We start from the raw sequence: 19,597 nt of genomic DNA on the forward strand, positions 1-19,597 counted from the left end.
GAGAAGTTGCAGATACACGAGGGAGAAGCAATAATTGATGAGTTATTTTGTCTGAAGCATGACACAAATAATTGGCATCACTTAACCCCCAAACAAGAAGCCTGAGATGTGACTTCGCCATATGAACAAGCATGTGAAAACTTACACACAGTGTAGCATGTAGTAAATGGGCTTAAAATCTAACAGATACAGAACTCAAACAGACCAACCACAATTGGTAACAACTGTTAAAGTAGGATTGGTTTCATACTTTATTAGGTAATTTGAATTGTTAAGTCTTGACACATTGTATGATTCTTAGACTTATTCTAAAATGAAATATACTCCCGTTTGGCATATAATACTTAGGAACATTATATTTATCGTAGGTTTTTCCTTAGTATCATACATAAATTTTCTTTTTCTTTTTTTTTTTTGGCGGAACCGGGGATTGAACTCAGACCCTTGTGCTTGCCAGGGAAGCGCTTATTCTACTGCGCCATCTCCCCGGCCCCCCATACATAAATTTTCTTTGTCCAGACTCAGTGCTTTTCGCTGGAACTGTAATTTGCTGGATGGAAATGCCAAGAATACTTTGTTTTTGTTTACATATAGTTGATTAATCTTTGTCATAACTTTGCATTTAACCTTTTGATATGACCTATGATTTTTTTTTTTTTTTGTTGTAATCATGGTGAACTGATTTGAACTTTTAGGCACACAGATCTCATGATTGACTTTATAGGCCATCTGGAAAATGTGACGGATTTTGAAAATAAAACATTTAACATTTTATTAGTCAAATAACTTTTAAGCAGTATTTTTGATCAGGTGACATTGCACTATATTTCAGATCACACTGAAGTAGTCTCGTGTTTTTTTTTAGAAATAAAGATAGCATAAATACTCAGCATTTCCAAGAGGTCTTTTACGATGCAGAATTATTACATAACTAATAATCTCTATGAGAACTATTTATATTACTTACTAGTGTTTTAAATAAATAGAAAACAAGAAAATACAAAATGAATGTTTGCATAAATAATTAAATTGCCTTTAAAACTGAGCAAAGCAAATGAAATAAAAATTAGTCATTAAACATGCTGAGCTTTTACTTGTAAGAATTAAGTTTTTATTTTAAATTATAGTATAAAATGGAATAATTTATTTTGATTTATGCAGTGCTATCAAATTATTCTTAAGTCTCTTTAAGGATTCTTATACAATAAAATATGACAATAGAAGTTAACTGCTTAGTATTTGCTCATTGCTTTCAGTAGTATTAAATGGATAAAGTTTCTTTTTATCCCAGTTTGCTCATGTATTCCAATGGAGAAATTAAGTTCTTTAAGTAACTTGCTCCTAAACAAGGATATGGGGGGAAAGAGCAGAAATGATTTGCCAAGCTTGGATTCAATAGCTGTGCCTTACAGGTTTTAGAATTTGAACTAAGTTCTACAGCGTGTGGGAAAAATCACTTCTTAGGCTGGTGACTTTCACAGGAGTCGGGGGTGGTTTCACAGTGACTGAGGCTGAGTTGTTAGTTGGTTTCAAAAAATCATCCATGAAATTAGCAGGTTGCATTGAGATTTCTTGACCCCATCGGTGGCAGTGCAAGAAGAAACCAGCTGGTGGTTTCCTAGCTTTTGGCCTGTGCTGAGGCTCCGCTGTCAGACACTGTGAGGTCACTTTCTAGTGCCAGAGATCAGAATCGAAATCATAATAAATCTGAAGCTGTAGCAATAAGAGTAGCTAAGTTCATAGTCGTTTTCCACTGATTAAGTTGAAGTCTTTTCCTCCCAAATGCCACCTGAACACATGCCTTGTTTGGCTTTACACAAAAATGACTCATAAGATTAGTGTAAGAAGGGTACTTATTAACACAAGTAAAAGTGTCTTTATACTGTATATAGCTGACAGAACTTCCAAAGAAGATTTTATCTGATAAGCCATTTAATTAAACAAAAACCTGATCTAATAATTAAAGTGTCTGTGATAATACAGTGCTCCATGGGATTTGAAAGTAGCATTCTCGTAACAGACGAGTATTACATTATGCACATTGAAATGGTCTTATTTCATCCAGCTTTCAATAATACAGATGAGAGGTCTAACGTCAAGACTTAATATTTGCTCTCTGGCAGCTCTGTAGCCATCAGAATTTTATTATTGTTTAGTCAGCATCCACAAAAGCTCACATTGCTGTTGGGTCTTAGTGTTCCCATGAAAGCCAACTTGTAGAGATGGGTTTTGTTCCTTCCTGTAGGTCGATGAGGTCATGCTGACTCTGAAGCAAGCTTTCAGCACGGCTGCCGCGCTGCAGAGTGCCAAGACCCAGATCAAGCTGTGTGAGGCCTGCCCTATGCACTCTCTGCACAAGCTCTGTGAAAGGATTGAAGGTACGCTATGACTTGGCCTTGCCAGAGAGGAGTTCGCTTTGGCCTTTGGGAAATGAGAGAGTCCCTACTGTCACTGAATAGTTCTTTGTTTCTGTAGGAAACGAGCTCAGAGAATCATTTTTCATGGCCAAGGAGACTTGAGTGGGCTGTCAGCCTCTGCTAGGCGCTTGACTTTCCCGCTCTTTTGCCCTCCTTTTTCCCTTATGAATGCCCTTCAGGAAGGGACTTGTATTTCCCACAGTTCTTAACTCCCTGCTGTGTGCGCAGTGGGAACTGAGCAAATATTTGTTGGACAAATGAAGGGAGGCCAAGCCAATACAGTCTGTTTAGTTCTTTTTGTTTCCGCTCACTTGGTGATGTATGCTTACTCTTTGCCTCTAGAAGTGTAGCACTGTAGTGAAACTTGCTTGGCCTTTGAGGGGCATCTGTGAAGGACAGATTGTGGAGGTGATGGCATGAAGCAGGTTTTAAAAAAAATGTATTCCAGGGAGAAGAAAGGGCACAAAGGAGAGGTGACCCATGGTTCAGCTTTCCTTTCCCTTCATTATCTGTCCTGACAAAAAATGTTGAAAACTTGCACAAAAGGAGACAGAATTTAATAAAAGTAAGTTAAGTGTCTGCTATGGCCACTATGGACCAGGCAGTGCGCTGGTTACTGGGATACAGAAATGTTTGACATATGGCCTGGGCCTCTAGAAAGCTTTCAATCCAGAGTAGAAGGCAGGCACTGGGAGCAAAGAAATTTAATTCAGCATAACAGATGGAAAGAGTACAGCCTCCAGAGCAGAAGAGGGAGGTACCTCTACTTACCACAAACTCAAGCTGTGATTTCAGTTGTGTGGATCGTGGAATCAGAGCCAGTGGCAACAGCAGTGATGGGCAGCAGTGTTATCCACACAACTGTGTGATCCAAAGCTACTTTGATATAATACTCAGATTTAAAACTCATCACCATTATTTTATAGAATGCAGATTGTTTTTGAAAGACATACAGTGGAAAAACTATATTGTTTTGTGTACACTCAATGGAGCCTTGTAAATTTATGTCAAGTTTGGGGAGCTGAATGACCAAGGAGATGGTGCTGGGCAGGAGGTATCCAAAGGGGAAAGGATCCCTTCCATTTATCCAACTTAAAAGGCACCATAGGTAGACCACAAATTTCTGTGTAAAAATCATTAAAGGAAAAAAAAAAAAAGAATAGTCATATTTCTTAAGAAAGGAAGGCTTTAGTAAGCTACAAAAAATTAAAGATTTAAAATATGACTCAGAGAGTTGACTTACTGAAAAATATGATGTATCTACATATCAATCCCTGCTTAGATGGGAGAAGTAGTAAGCACCAAATGAGATAGCAGATTAATATCCACAATTTACAAAAACCTTAATTTGTAAGGAAAAGATATTATTCAGTTGGCAGTTGTACAAGTCATATTAAAAGCATTCTCAGAAAAGGAAATTAAATAGTCCAGTAATGAAAATGAGAAGTTATGAATCTTACTTGTTCTCATCTGGAACAATAAGATACTCATGAGATCAACTACTAGTGAAATTTTGGGGATATTGGTATATTTACATAATATTTAAGAACTAGCCTTTCCTGGGGTGGGGGGGAGAATTATTGTGAATTAATTAACCTAAAATTGTACATGCTGTGTCAACCAAAAGTTCCATGTCTTGATCAGAAAAACTTCACGTATGTGTGTAAAAAGCGACATTTTTATGTTGCATTATTTGCAAGTAATGGAAATAGTTGCAAATAATTGGGAAACAACTGAAAGGTCCTCGGCATTGTAAGTGAAATATAGTCATATAGCAGCTGATGAGAATGAATTGGAACTGTATGCCAAAGTGGATATACCTTAAAATTATATTGTTGAGTAAAGAAATTATTTGCTAAATAACATGTACTAAATATATATGTAAAATGAGTACGTAATATATATGTATATACTATATATGTTATACATGTATATATGTATTTGTAATATGAGTCTGAGCTGCATAGCGAGAACTTGTACCAATACATTAAAAAAACAAAAAATCTTTGACCTTGTAGAGTTATAGAGCACTTGCAACGTTTTTCTAAGTATTCCTCCCTTTATAACATATTATGTATAGCAGAGCAGAAATCATCAGAGCAGGAGATTAACTGATAAAATTTTATTGTCCAAAAGAAACACTTCATTTGCTCTTCACTAGCTCCCTGGTGACTTTTGGTTTCAGGGTCCAATTTGTTATTGCCCCGCCCTGGTCTCCACAGTGTGTGCGAACCTCCTATCATCTGTCCTTGTCATCTAGGGGTGTGAATTAATATCCAGGGATGTTGTCTGCGAACCTTTTGAGTAGCCCTTTGTAGTAAGTACTAGGCTAAGATTGTGAGGAATGCCTTGCCATCAATATGCATTTTAGTCTTCTGTATGTGAGTGTGCGGAGTGCAGGGATTTTCACAGCTTTGCTGTGTGCTGCACAAAGGTAGAGTTGAGAGGTTTTGATGCCCTGTTCTTAGAAATACGTGCTGTGTCTAAATTCCATATGAAACAGGGGCAGCAATATTGAGGTTATAGTAGGTCAATTCTGCTTCTTTTAAAACAGGGAGTACTCCATTATATAAAATAACCACATCTTTTTTTAATCTATTCCTCAGTTGATGGGTATTTGGGTTGTTTCCAGGATTCAGCTATGACAAGCTGTGCTGCTATAAACACGGGCGCACACTTACCACTGTGGTACGATGTTTTAAATTCTTCTGGACAGATACCCAGCAGCGGAATAGCTGGGTCAAATGGGGCCTCTAATTGTAGTGTTTTGAGAAATCTCCACCCTGATTTCCACAGTGGTTATACCAGTCTGTGCCACTTACCCACAGTTGAGAAGAGTTCCTCTACCCCACCACCCCTCCAGCATTTGTTATTGGTCAGTTCCTTGGCGGTAGCCAGTATTTCTGAGGTGATGCAGAATCTCTTGTTTTGCTTTGTATTTCTTGGATGACCAATGATGTTCACCATTTTTTTTTTGTGTATTTATTTGCTGTTAGTATTTTTTTTTGGTCTGAGAAGTGTATGCTCATCTCTAATGCCCATTCTTGGATTGGGTCTTTGAATTTGAGGGTCTTGATTTTTTAATATAATGGAATACTACTCACCCATAAAGAAAGATAAACTTGAGCCTTTTGTAAGTAAATAGATGCAACTTGAGACTGTACACATAAGTGAAATAAATCAGATCCACATGTATAAACATATTATCTCACTAGTGTGAAAAGCTGAACAGGTAAATAAGATCCAATATTGGGAAAGAAACTATTCAAAAGAAAAGAGAAACTGTAGTGGGGGAAAAAGGGGAAGAACAAAGGGAAAAGAAAATACATACATACATACATATATATACACAAATACAAGCTATTTAATATAGTTTTATAGCTTGTTACTTTTTGCTTGTTGCAAAGAAAAATTTATGCTAATGTTGTTTGGACAATATTTCTTGCCTATATCTTGGTTTGATTTTTTTTTTTTAATGTATTTAGTGCAGGGTCTACAGGATCTCATTACACAGATCAGACTCCTAGTGATCCTTCCAGTTTTTTAGCCTCCTAAGCACCACCATGCCCAGTCTCATTCATGGTCTCAGCATGCCCCGGTGGCTGGGCCGGCACAGCAGGCTAGGGATCGAATCTCTGGCCCCTGCGTCTGCCTAAGCAGGTGCTTTAATCCACTGAGCTATCTGGCCAGCCCTCATGCCTATTTCTTGTATTTTAAATAACTGCTATGAAGATAACAATATACAATGTATTATTACTGTCCTATTAGCCTGTTCTTACCTCTTTTTTGCTTTTTCTGTCTTTAAAATATAAAATAAAATAATGGTTAGTTTAAGTGAATCTTGTCCATGCTGTCTGTAGAGCTCTAGATTATACTTTAATTTTAAAAAGTAGCTAAATATGGACACATTACTTTCAGTTAGCTGTTGCTACATATATTCTTGAAATAGACTGAGCAATATGCTTATGTGTTATGGTATTATTTGTTAGTTATATAATACAACTTAGCAAAGTAAATCAGAAATAGTTTTAGTTACTTTACACTTTCTAAATAGAACTAATGAATACATGGAAAATACTAGAATTATGACTTAAAACCATATAATTTAGGTATTTCACTGCAGTTGTGAAACACAGATTTGTCATAACAAATGACTTGAAAATGCCAGTTCATCTATTAGGGTTTTTAAATTTCATTTTGTTTTTGTGGTTCTAGGAATGAAACTCAAGTCTTTGTACATGCAAGAGACATCTGTAGCCTTCACTGCTGCGATTTATTAAATATAGCTAGAAACCCTCTTTTTATAACTAAAGTTCAGTAGCAATGTTATAAGTTGCATTTCACTGTGCATTGAAAATCTATTCCAAAAAGTGGAAGGTCACTTTAATTATTTTATGTCTATATTAATCTTTCTCTTTAAAAAATTAAAATCAGAAATGTTTTCATGGAAACCCCTTCCACTTAATACAAATAAAGCGTAATATAAAGGAATTACAAATTACTATGAAGAAGCAAGCAATTTATTGGTAAAACAGTAGTACTAACAGTGCCTTTAGTACTGATATCATACATTTATTCCCACCGTACAAGAGCCAAGAGGGTAAAAGGTCACTTTCTCACTCGTAGTCCTGCCCTCTAATTTATCAGCCTCATCTTATTTAGGCATCAAGGTGTAAACTTGGCTGTCTTGGCTTTTATTTCTGGGCCAGGCCCTAGGGTAATGTTAATTCACCTGTGAGGTTTGGCGGTGGCTTTGCTTGTTGGGATGCCAAGTCATATGTTGGTTGTGCCTGATGCCATTTAGAAGTTTTCTGTTAGTGCTTTTAACTCCGTGCATGCTCAGGGGGGCTGTTGATCTGGTGGCAGGTTTCTCTTTAGGTTTTCGTCATCTCTCTGTCCTGCTCTGGGCTTCGTTATGGGCAGGAGCACATGTCTTGGAAAACGTTAGCGTTCAGGAGCCTGCTGCAGCAGGTGAGGTGCGCTGAGGACGGCGTGCAGTCTGCCTTATGCTCCCCTGTCCTGTTCGTAGGTCTCTACCCGCCGAGAGCCAAGCTGGTCATCCAGAGGCACCTCTCGTCCCTGACTGACAATGAGCAAGCCGACATCTTCGAACGAGTTCAGGTACCCTTATGTGTAGTTCTCATAAGTAAAGCATAAAGAATGACAGTTGAATGAATCCCTTGGCTGTGAATGCCTTTTTTTATTCCTCTGTGTGAAGTTACAGGTACATATCGTCTGGGACTCTTATGAGTGAACTGGAAAGCCGTGGTTACGTTTGTGTCTTCCCGCCAGACAGAGAAAGCTAAGTGAGAATACAGCGAGAGGAGCTGGGTTGCCATAGTGCGCTCTTGGGTTTGTCTGTTCAACAGAAAATGAAGCCGGTCAGTGACCAGGAGGAAAATGAACTTGTGATTCTGCACCTGAGGCAGCTGTGCGAGGCCAAGCAGAAGACACACGTGCACCTCGGGGAAGGCCCGTCGGTGAGAGGAGAGCTTCTCCCTGACCTACTTTTTGGTTGTTTTCATGTATCTGAGTGCAATGTCATGGGAAATACGAAAGCCATCTCTTTCCTTCTGGGCTGATATCCTGTCAGGCTCCCTCTGCTCCCAGCCCAGCACTTTAGGAGCTTTACAGGAAAGTGTGGCAGGCACTGGCCCATTGATAAAATAATGATAATTGTAAAATATGAATGAATTTATGGTTTTGTTTCAAACAAGCAATCATGTGTTCAGGATGTAGAGTGAGCATGCATTTTTTTCCCCATAATTTTATTGAGAAACAAATAGCAATGAGACAGCTTTAAATCAAATTGGTAAGACAGTTTCAATAATTAACATATTGCATACTCTCTTCCTAGTGGTTATTTGCTGTACAAGATGCAGACATGATATCCTGTTTACAAACACGATTACAACAAATCTCTCTATTCATTAAGAGAATATAACTATATATCTATCCTAACCATTTCAAATACACAGATACAAAATGGACATTCATCTGTATCCCCTTTTTTTGTTTAGTTCCATCATTTGCGTATTATAGGTGTGTTAACTCAGCAAAATATTCTAAAAGAGTCCAGTAGCCCACAGTAGTATTGGGTCTTCCGCTTGACTGGCAATGTCAGAAATTGTTGACCTGAGTCCCCTACAGCTCAACACAACACCATGGCTTTACTTCTTATAGAGCATGCATTTTTAGTTGTGTTAGTGTGTTGTTCTTTTTTTTCAAATTAATGTGAAATTGAAAGCTTAGGAGCCCAGGAGGTGAAGACAGAGTGTGTGTCCTCCCGTAGCGTGTCTGCGCGTCATCTAGGGTTTATTCTCAGCTGCACAGTTATACCAAGACCGCAGCACCAGCACTGAAGGAGATCTTAGTACGTTAACTCCTTCCAAATATTAATTCCATTTAGGTCTTCACACTACCATATGTCCTGTGTTTATAACTTCTTGAATGACCTGTCAGAGTGGGCACTGGTGTGGGCCTTTATTGCCTCTTGTTTGGACCATGCAAAAGCCATGCATCTGACTTGTTCTTTCAAACTCTTGATTTCTCTGATCATTAGGTATTTTGGACCACTCGCTTGAGATACATTTTCCTAAAGCATAATTTTGACAGGGATGCTTCCCTCCTTGGAAATACAGATTTACCTGACACATATGACATTCAGGATTTCCCATCCACTGCAGTCCTCCTGTTGGCTTCCATTACTTCCATTGAGTTCAGCTACTTAACCCAATTTTGGTAACAACTGCTGCAGTTCTGGGCAAGTGTTTGTGGTAGGAAGAAAGGATATAGGATGCAGACTCTGCTCTTGCCTCTCTGCATCCTGTATCCTTTCTTCCTACCACTGAGAGCTATGGCTGATCTTCACATTTACCTTTTCAAGATATACATATGGTCTGTGCCATTGCTTCCTCCTCCTAGCAAATCATAAGGCTTCTCTCTTGAAAGATTTCTAACACATTGAAGCTGCGTGCTACAGTGGGATAAAGAGAACCTAATATATAGGACACGTCACAGACCCTACTGTGACTGAGAGTGAGTACTTATTAAACTAGAGAATAAATCACTTTATGAATGAAAATGGAATTGTGAGCTGGGCATGGTGGTGTCTGCCTGTAAACCCAGCACTTGTGAGGCCGAGGCCGGAGGATCGTCATGTGTTTAAGGCCAGCCTAAACTCTGTAGGGAGATCTGTCTCAACAAGAACAAGACAGAACAAAATGAAAATGGAATTATGACAGAGGCATTACTAGAGTCACATTGTTTTGTGCAAAATGCTTTGCTTTTTGGAGCTTTCTTCTTTTTTTGTAATTTACATATAAACCGTATTTCTTGGAAAGGGGTGGTGGCTGTTAATAACTAAAGAGGGAAAAATTGACATCTCAAGTTTAGTTTTCATTAAAGTAGGAATATTTTAGTGAAAACAAGAGCCGGCAAGATAGCCCAGAGACCTAAGCTCCTGTTAGGCAAGCCACACGCACTGGGGTTCAATCCCTGGTACAGCATGCTGCGCTGGCCCCTCCCATGGGCACACTGAGCCAAGGACCCAGTCTGGGCATGGTGGTGGCGCATGCCTGTAATCCCAGTGTTGGGGAGGCTGAGAACAAGAGGATCAGTATGAGTCGGAGCTGTGTAGTGAGATCGTGTACCAAATACATTTAAAAAAAAAAAAAAGTGAAAGGAAAATAAATTATTTCTGTTTTTTTTATTAAGCATTAAACATTATAATGTTTGTGTTCATGGAGTGGAACCTAAGTTATTACATCTTAATAGAACTACTGAAGAATTTTTGTTTTGGTGGTTTATCCTTAAGCCTCATTTAACTTTCAATTTGTCAAAACTAATTTTACTCTACTTTTCTTTCTCTAGACTATTTCAAATAGTACAGTCCCAGAAAATGCTACAAGCAGTGGAAGGTTCAAACTTGACATTCTGAAAAATAAAGCAAAGAGATCCTTGACTAGCTCTCTGGAAAATATCTTCTCAAGGGTAAGATTGAAATGAGAATTTTTAAGGTAAACTTGTTTCTGTTTTCTTATTGCTTTGCTTCGTTCTCAGCTGCATCACTGAAGATTTCCATTTTTTAAAAAGACCTCCTAAGGTAACTTTAATTTAGTTAATATTTAAAGATAATCTCACAATAAGATTCCTTCTCTAAATTTATTTATTTTCTCTGATATATGAAATTAGAGAAATACAGGAAAGTTACATTTTATAAGAAAGTTTATTACAGGACGAATCACATTGCCATTAATCCTTATCAGAATATTTCCCCTCACCTTGAATACACATATATCCCATATTCTTGTCGCTTTCTAAAGCAGTTCTGGAATTCCTTTCCTAAGTGTCTTTAGTTATACTATCATAGTTACCTCAATGTGCTGAATCAATTCAAAATGTGTACTTTTTATAGTTATGTATACTTTGGAGAAGAGCCTGAAGTTGTATGGTGCTGGGTCTGGTGTATAAGATAAACGATGCAGCATAATGCTTTGATTTGACAGAAATTGTCATAAACCTTTCAGATGAATACAGGACATTGTAGCATCCATAAAAACGACTGTCCCAAAGGAAGACTTCCAGAATTGTTTCAGGAAGTGGCAAGAACGATAGACTATATGTGCTCAAAGCCAGATGGAGTGTTTTGAGGGGAGATAAATGACATTGTGTTTTTTATTGTAATAAGTTCTTATAAATTTTTATTTGAATAGTCACTGTATATTTTAATCATTATATGATTCTACATTGACGGAAGTCCTTGATAATAAAAGATGTACAGTAAAATATTTCACTCTGTTGGAACGTTATTTTCCTCATTCACATTTTTCATAAATACTTTTGGAAAACCTGTATTGTTAACTTTGTATGAGAGATTATTTTCAGAAAAAAAAGCAAAACAAAATGATTTTTTTGTGAACTTTCTTGTCGTACTCACTTTACAAAGCCCATCTACGGTGATGATCCTTCGTTATTCTTGTTCACGTTATACTTCAGACTGTGAGTGGGTCGGAAATGCCACCATTGTCCTGTCAACAATTGCGTTTTCTGTAGAAAGTGCATTTCACGTGTATATGGGTAGCCAGTCTGGTTGGATAGTAGGTATTTAAACTGAGTAATTTCTTTTTTTTTTTTTTGCGGAACTGGGGATTGAACTCAGGCCCTTGTGATTGCCAGGAAAGCACTTATTCTACTGAGCCCTAAACTGAGTAATTTCAAAGGATGACTTTTTAAAAAACTTTGCTGACCTTGTTAGTATAGAAAGAAAATTTCACGTTTAATCTATAATATTTTTCAGTGAGCTTTAAATTCGCTTGAAGAGGTGATAGAAATTCCTAGAGCTTGACAGAGGCTCTGAAACCATTTAACTCAATTTGCAAATGTTTGTTGGCTTGAAGAATGTATGTATGCATGAACGTATATATGTATTTTATTTATTTTGTGCCAGGAATTGAATTCAGGACCTTGTACTTGCCAGGAAGGTGCTGTGCCACTGAACTCAAAGAATGCATTTAGGGCTGCTGGGCATTAAAAAAATTATGAGAACATATTTATTCAAATAGTTGAATAGAGATTGGGTTTTTCTGTTTGTTCAGTTGAGCATTACGGACTTGGTGTTCTATTGCTCTTAGTTTTATTTCTTTGCTAGCATTCAAAATACTTTCACAAGTATTTCTCTTAATGATGAAAACTCATCTAATTTTAACAAAAACCCGGCAGCGGTTATGTTCATCTGTGAAGGTCATTATTGTATCAGCAGAAAACAGACTCTCCTAAAAGAATAGAGCAGGGAATGTGGCTTAGTGGCATAGCGCCTGCTTGACAAGCACAAAGTCCTGAGTTCATTATCCAGGACCACCCTTCCAACAAGCAACAACAGAAACTCCCCAAAACTCCACAGTGAATTCAGAAAAGAACACTTTGGAGGTCTATCACAAGTATGTTCTGTTCATAAAATTTTTATGTCTTTCCCTTCAAAATTTATAATTTTATATCACTCACTCCTCTTCTCCTGCCTTTCCTTTCTCTTTGCTTGTTTCCTTTTAAAATTCAAAAATGAACTAAGGTCCATTCCTAAGAAATCATTCAGGAACACTGTTGTACACCAGAATGCCTGATGTATTGCTTAGCTCTTCTGTTGCTGAGATAGAATGCCCCACACGTGCAGTGTAAAGGAGGAGTGGTTGCATTTAGCTCATAAGCTCAGGAGATGGACTTCATGGTTGGAGGCTCCAGGGCAGCAGAGCTGCTTAGTTCGTGGTCGCTGGGAGCAGAGCGGGAACAGCGTGGGGGAGGAAGCTGAGGGGTGTCCAGACTCAGGACCCCAGGCTGCGCTTCCCTGGCCAACCAAATACCCCTGGAGGCGTGTTCCACTTTTCCTCTGGTTTCGGGTCCCCAAGCCAATTAAGTTAAAACTCTGGTCCACACCTGGTTATCATTCAGCTTTACCTTTCATGAGTGGACGTAAAGCGAGTTCATTAAAATAACTGGCTCTGATTCTCTGAAACAAAGTGCTTCCCTGTTTCAAACAGCCTTGTAGAAATCACATAAATTGTTTAAAAATTATCTTGTCATTATATAAATATATTTAGAAGGTACAAAATCAGGTCTTCAAAAAATCTTTGTAAGAGCCTAGAATTAAAAAAAAAGTTATTGTAGGGTCTGAAAGATAGGGAAGGTCTTTATTATAAAAGCTAAAAGTCACAGGGTATAAATTTATGATGTGTATTGTCAAAGACATTCATGTTTGGGTATAGAGGAGTGATATCTTGTCTTCTCACAAGTGGAGAGTATTTTTTAACTATTAAAAAAAAAAAAGGCTGTGTGGACCACTGGCTGTAACATTCAAGCTAGTAAAACAGTTCATCTCTGCACACGTCCTTTGTGAAATGCAGGCCAGCCTTCAGAGAGGATTCAGAGGGTAGATCTGAAGAAAAAGACAATGAAGACTGTGAACGTATCGATTGCCTAATGGATTGGCAGTGGTGGGGTCTGAACCTCGGGCCTTGTGCATACTAGCCAGGTGCTCCCCCGTGGAGCTGCACGTGCAGACCTCTATGTTCTTTTTTATTTTGGTAAAGTACATATGTGCACTAACGTGAACGTTTTCATTTTAATTTTTTAAAGGTATAGTTCAGTGGCAGTAACTATGCTCATATCCTTGTTTGACGGTGAACATCTTCAGAGTGGTTTTTTATCGTCCCAAACTGCAGCTGCTTACATGTGACACTAAATCTCCCTGTTCTTCATCCCACACCCCTAGTTCCTAGCAACTGCTATTTGTTCTCTCTTCTGTGTTTATAAATTTGACCCCTTTGGGAATTTCATTGTAAGTAGAATCACACAATAGTTGACCTTTGGGACCAGTTTACTTCACTTAGCATAATGTCTTCAAGGTTGTAGCATGTCTCAGAATTTTACTCCAAATGCCAAATAGCATTCTCGGTATGCACATACCAAGCACATTTTGTTTATCTAGCCATCTGTCGGAGGATACTTGGGATGCTTCCACTTTTGGCTGTGGGGAATAATTGTCATGAATCGGGGTACAAATATCTGAGTTCCTGCTTTCAGTTCATATTCCTTTGTGATTGCCCTGCTCCAGGATGGCTATTTGCTCTTAAAGTATGTCATACACAGGCATTGTCAGTATTATCTGGACATGATAGGCATATAATTCCTGGCCTGCTTATATGGAATTTTATAGTTGAGGTCTAGAAGTCTGGGTTTCAGTAAGTCTTTTGGGTGATGCTGGAATTCTAGAGCTACTACTCTAATTCTTTCTTTTTCCTTTTTTTTTTTTTTTTTTGGTACTGGGAATTGCACTCAGGACCTTAAGCGTCAGGCATGTGCTTGTGCCATTGAACTATTCCTGGCCCCTCTAGGTATAATTCTAATACCATAAACTGGGAGCCAGTGTTCAATGGGACCATCTGCTAGAATTGAAAATTTTAATGAGTTTTATTTTATTAGAAAGAACATGAAGTGTAGGCGGTCAGGGGACTGAAAGCAAGATCTGACGCTAGCAGATTTTCTATTTATGAACTTGGACAATTTTTTTTTCCCTGGGCAATATCGTTTCCCTACTTGCAGAAAACACATGGCAGTACCAACTTACCTCATGTCATTCTGAGGATTAAGTGCCCGAATGTGAGCGAAACATTACACTGTCCATCTGCGGTGACCTGTCCAGCAGTGAGCTTGAAGCCTGTAGTGTTAGAGGCCCGCAGAAGGTTCATCGGGGTGTTGCGGGCTTTCGTCCCAGCTTGCACTTTGGCCTTGCAATCGGCCTGCGAGCAGCAGCCGACTTTGAAGCGCCTCTTGTGCATGCCTGCAACTGCTCTGATGGCTTCCAGCAAGGACGCAGCCAGTCTATTTTGGTCAAGGTGAATACAGTAGCTTTTGTGTCCTGAAGTGATGCCAGATGTCATAAATTTTCTGACCTAACAAGATCTTGTTAGTGCCATATGCAGCAGAACAGACTCGCCAAGAAGGCTCGAAACTGTGTGACAAGTCACATGTCAGAGTGGTTTTGTGCACTCACATTCCAGTCGTAGAGTTTAGCTCATAATTGTGGCCATCTTTATCTATCATAGTGTTTTGCTTAGCAAGCTATGGTTGCCTAAGGTGTAGGATCCATTTTAAAAAAGCTTGGAAGCTCAGCTCATCTGCCTACAAAGTAGGTCAAAGGGAACAGGCGCCACCGTGAATTACAAAATCATGGTTTAAAACAGATAAAGTTTTCTGTTCAAAGGTAAAAGACAAAATCTTAAATCCTGGCGTTGTTTCTTAAGTTGAAGTTTTTCAGACCAAATAGTGATACAAAGTACTAGTCCTTTTGAAATAGGCCCTCATTTTACATTTTTTCCTGTAAAATCCACTGTCTACATCTGGAAATGAGTAAATTAATGATAGTGGTCTACTTTAAAGTAGGTTTATTCTTTGTGGAAGAATGACAGACACAACAAGCAGGCACAGGGGCCAGGGGTTTGATCCCTGGGCCTGTGGTGCCCGCCCCGCCCCTGGGGCGTGCTGAGATGGCAATCGAGACTGGGCGTGGCGGCGCACACCTGTAATCCCAGCACTTGGGAGGCTGTAAACAGGTGGATCACTACGAGTCCGATCTAGTAGTGAGACCCTGAACACCTGTAGACCTTACCCTAAAATTAAAAAAAAAAAAAAAAAAAGAATGACAGATTCAGAGTAAAATGTATGATTTCAATTGCTTTGCTGATAATGAAAGTGGTTAGTACCCCTTTGACTACTTTCTGGTTTGAGCACATCGCCTGTTTGGGGTACCAGACATGTTGCCGTGTAAGGAGCAGGTAAAAAGAATCCCAGAAAGCAGCATAATGTTCACCGTTTTCCTCTTTACCACGTGCCCTAACCCAGTGATATATTAGTTTATTCTTAGAAGTATGTTAGTTATAGCACAGAATTTAAGAACTCCAAGAACGTCGAAGAGCTATTAAGACATTAGGAAAATTTCTCTTAACTAACATAGTTCTAAACAAATTTAACTAGTTTTATTTGTAATTCTGTCTTAAACTATTTTAAAGAGGCAGTATTGAGAAAAAGCTCGAGACTTCATTTAAAATTACGCTTTCTGTGTTCACCTAGCTCCTCTGTTCTGTGGCTGTGAAAATTTGGACAGCATTAGTTATCCGAACTTCACTGTTTCTGTCTGTAAAGTTGAGCTCAATAATTATAGCTGCCTCAGAGGGTTTTTTTTTGGCGGAACCGTGGATTGCTCAGAGGGTTTTGAGGACAAAATGCTTATCGCAGCTTATGGTAAGCATTGATTCACATCAGCTGCAGCTATTCATTTTATTAGTGATATGGCTGTTACAACTATTATAAGGCTAATTACATTATGTATGGAAAAGAATAAATACTGTTTCTGTGAAATAAGAGGCTATTGTCCACATAAAAATGTTAGGTGAAAACAAGAACACGTGAAACTTTCTGCAGGAGATAAAGGAAATTCACTAGAAACCTAGGAAACTACAGCTAAAATAAATAAATAATAAATACATAAATTTAAAAAAATAGAGCACGGTGACAGAGTATTGGAAATAAAAACAAAGCAAAAAATTTGAACAATCAGTCTGGAAATCCAAAAGCCAAATGGTGTGTGCTCTAAAAAGAGAGAATGCATGTAGGAAAGTGTTAAAGAAATAATTTAAAAAATTTTCTTAAGAGTTAGTGAATATGAGTTTCCAGGCTTAGTGGGTTCAGAGAGTGTATATTAGAACAACTGAATAAAAATTGTTGTGAAGTTTCAGAGGGCCCAGAAGTAAACTTAAGTTTGTATCAGAAAGAGAACTGGTCCTACACACCGGATCATGATTCACAGTGTCAATTGACCTCTGAAGCAAAGAAGCCTTGCCTGATGCTGACATGTTACAAAAGAAATTACCAAGAAGAATGATGTGCTGAGCAAAACTAGAAATGAAATATAAACAGAGAACAGTGCCATTTACAGGAATGTAGGTTAAAGTACCCAGTCTCCCTTTTTCTCAGAAAGTACCTGAAGAATGTGTTCAACCAAAAGGAGGAAGTAAAGTACAAAAACCAAAAAGGGAGTCATAGGAGCAGGGACACAGAAATTTCTAGGTTGAGAGTGAGCGGTGAACTAGCAAAATCTGTAGAGTGAGTTCAGATTAGGGCAGGAATGCAGACGTCTGCATAAAGATTAGCTCAAAGATAAAGAACAAAATCTCTAATTGATGTATTATGTGATATTTGGCCAAACTCTGAGCTGCTGGAACGTTTTGTAATAAACTCCTGGTTGCTGAAGGAGTCATTAACTACTGTGTGAGAAACGAATGTACAAACGGTGAGATGTACTTAGATATAGTACTTGTAAATGTGTAACAGCTGCAAAGGCATTTATCTAGTTGTAATAAGCTAAGCACAAGCCACTGGTTTAGTGAAACTTTTGATGTGGCTGTGTATGTTGAGGGAGGAGAGAAAAAGGGAGAGAGGGAGGGAGGGAGAGGGGGTGTGAGGAGTAGAGTTGGATAATACAGTGAGTGCTAACATGGCATCCTCTAGAATAAGAAGTCAATAGCTAGAGCCTGAAATGGAAAGCTGCGGGAACAGTGGTATGAGGTGAATTCTGGAAGCATCAATATAAATGATTTCAAGATTTGGTTTTGGGCAATGAGTTTCAAAGTATCAGAGAGGAAGTTGCTTCCTGTCACCTTATAAGCTTTGGGGACTTCTGAAACTTTGTGTACGTATTACTTTAAAAACTAAAATGAATCACTCTCTTCTGCTTCCTCCATTAAAGCCACATATGTTTGGTGACAAACTTTAAAACTGTGGAGTACTGTGCAGATGCTGTACGTGTTTTCCTTTAGCGCTGTCATATCAACCTGATCTTTACTTTTAGTCATTTCTTTTAGAACTTTTTCACTTTTGTTTTAGAGTTATATAGAGCTCCCCAGTCTGCACTTAGGCTCTGAAGACCTTCGAAATAATGTGGTTCGTAACTTTCCTTAGTGTCCTTTCCTTCTTTAGTCATACTTCCTATGTAAAATGAGAGGAATAGGCAAGACGATCTTACAGTCCTCTCTGATTGCTTTTGATACCTACACCAGAGAAAGAGGATTCAATGTATGGCGGGGTTGGCAGCTCACACTTGTAATCCTGCCTACTCAGGAGGCTGCCGCAGAAAGCTTGTAAATTTGAACCTAGCCTGGTAAGTTAGCAAGACACTGATCTCAGAAATAAAAATGCAAAGGGCTGATATAGCTCAGTGGTAGACTGCATGCATGGGGGAGGCCCTGGGTTTCATCCTCAGAACTAAAAAAGTAGAACTAATTCACCAATAATGAATGAAGCAAAATTAATAATTTTTCTGAAAGTTTTCTATTTTATTTTCAACCTCTGTTATAATCCTGCAATGTAGATTATGCTGGCTAAGCATTAAGCCATTATCTTTATCACTTCATGGGTTTGATTTGCTGTACCCTCCACATTTGTATTTATTTTACGAGATGCAAAATTAATGGAGTTCTTGCTGATTTTATGGATGAATAATGTTTAACTTTGTAGCCAAAATAACATCATAATGCGTGATCTGAGTATCTTATCTAATAACCAACTTAGAGATAATGGCAGTAGATGGGGAATACTGTCATCTGGGTACCTGCCGTCCTCACAGCTGACAGAGGAGCGGAGGCCAGAGGACACTGCTGTGGAGGAGCCACGAAGTGCCTTCTGTAGCTTGAACATAAAAGTGCACCCTGTATAAAGCTCGCCCTTATTCTCTTCACTAGGGAGCCAGCAGAATGAGAGGCCGGCTTGGAAGTGTGGACAGCTTTGAACGGTCCAACAGCCTTGCTTCGGAGAAGGTACCTAATCAGAGCGCCCTTCTCTTTACTGCAAACTGCGAAGCGCCTCACTGATACAGTAATGTGCATGCCTAATTTATTAGTCCTTTTTGGCTTTAAAAAATAATATCTTAGTAAGAAAAAAATCTTAGTGAGAAGAACCTGGGTGTTAATGCGTTATTCAGCTAAGCTTTCCCTTTGCAAGGAGAGAGCGCATCCCTTATAGGCCACTTGAGCTCTTGCAGGCGTTTCCACTGGTAGACAGGACAGTATTTGATCAGCCATCGATCCAAATCTATATAAAACTTGATTGTCACACCGGTACAGTGATTTTGGTGTCTTTATTGTTTTCCCCCATTTTAGATTTTCCCTCAGTTTTTTGTCATATCAATGGCGACGACAGCCCCATGTCCTAGATAACTTGCAGTAGGTTTAGTTTCTTTTTCTCTGTATTGTGCAACATGTAACCTGAGGCTTATGCAGGTTTTTTTTTTTTTTTTTTTTTTTTTTTGTGGTACTGGGGATTGAACTCAGGATCCTGAGCTTATTCTACTGGGCTATCTCCCCAGCCCCTATGCAGTATTTTTTTTAAATGGGACAATATTAAAATGTTGTATTAAACATTTCTGTTGATAGATTTGGTGGAATTAGCCTAGCTATGAGGCTACTGTCCCTAACCCATGTTTATCAGGCTTAAACCTTTTTACATTGGTGCTTGTCGGTGTAGGAAAGTGTACACAGCATACTTGACTGAATTGAAAGATTTATGGTCTCTGCTGTTGATGCAGTAGGACACGCATTCCAGCACAGCGGACTTTCCATTCATTTCCTGTTTTTCAT

General features: G+C 38.6%; 1 protein-coding gene across 6 annotated transcripts in view; it reads left to right on the forward strand.

The window, feature by feature from the left end:
- Positions 1 to 19,597, forward strand: part of Tbc1d4 (TBC1 domain family member 4) — a 234,472-nt gene that overhangs the window by 169,753 nt on the left and 45,122 nt on the right. For all 6 annotated transcript variants that reach the window (XM_023709624.1, XM_004626289.2, XM_004626291.2 and 3 more), the window contains 5 exons: positions 2,246 to 2,378; positions 7,447 to 7,538; positions 7,787 to 7,897; positions 10,290 to 10,409; positions 18,704 to 18,778. In XM_023709624.1, the coding sequence (XP_023565392.1) occupies positions 2,246 to 2,378; positions 7,447 to 7,538; positions 7,787 to 7,897; positions 10,290 to 10,409; positions 18,704 to 18,778 (531 nt within the window). The remainder of the gene's footprint in view (positions 1 to 2,245; positions 2,379 to 7,446; positions 7,539 to 7,786; positions 7,898 to 10,289; positions 10,410 to 18,703; positions 18,779 to 19,597) is intronic.

The sequence above is a fragment of the Octodon degus genome, unplaced genomic scaffold, assembly GCF_000260255.1.
Source record: "Octodon degus isolate 3935 unplaced genomic scaffold, OctDeg1.0 scaffold00013, whole genome shotgun sequence".
NCBI lineage: Eukaryota > Metazoa > Chordata > Mammalia > Rodentia > Octodontidae > Octodon > Octodon degus.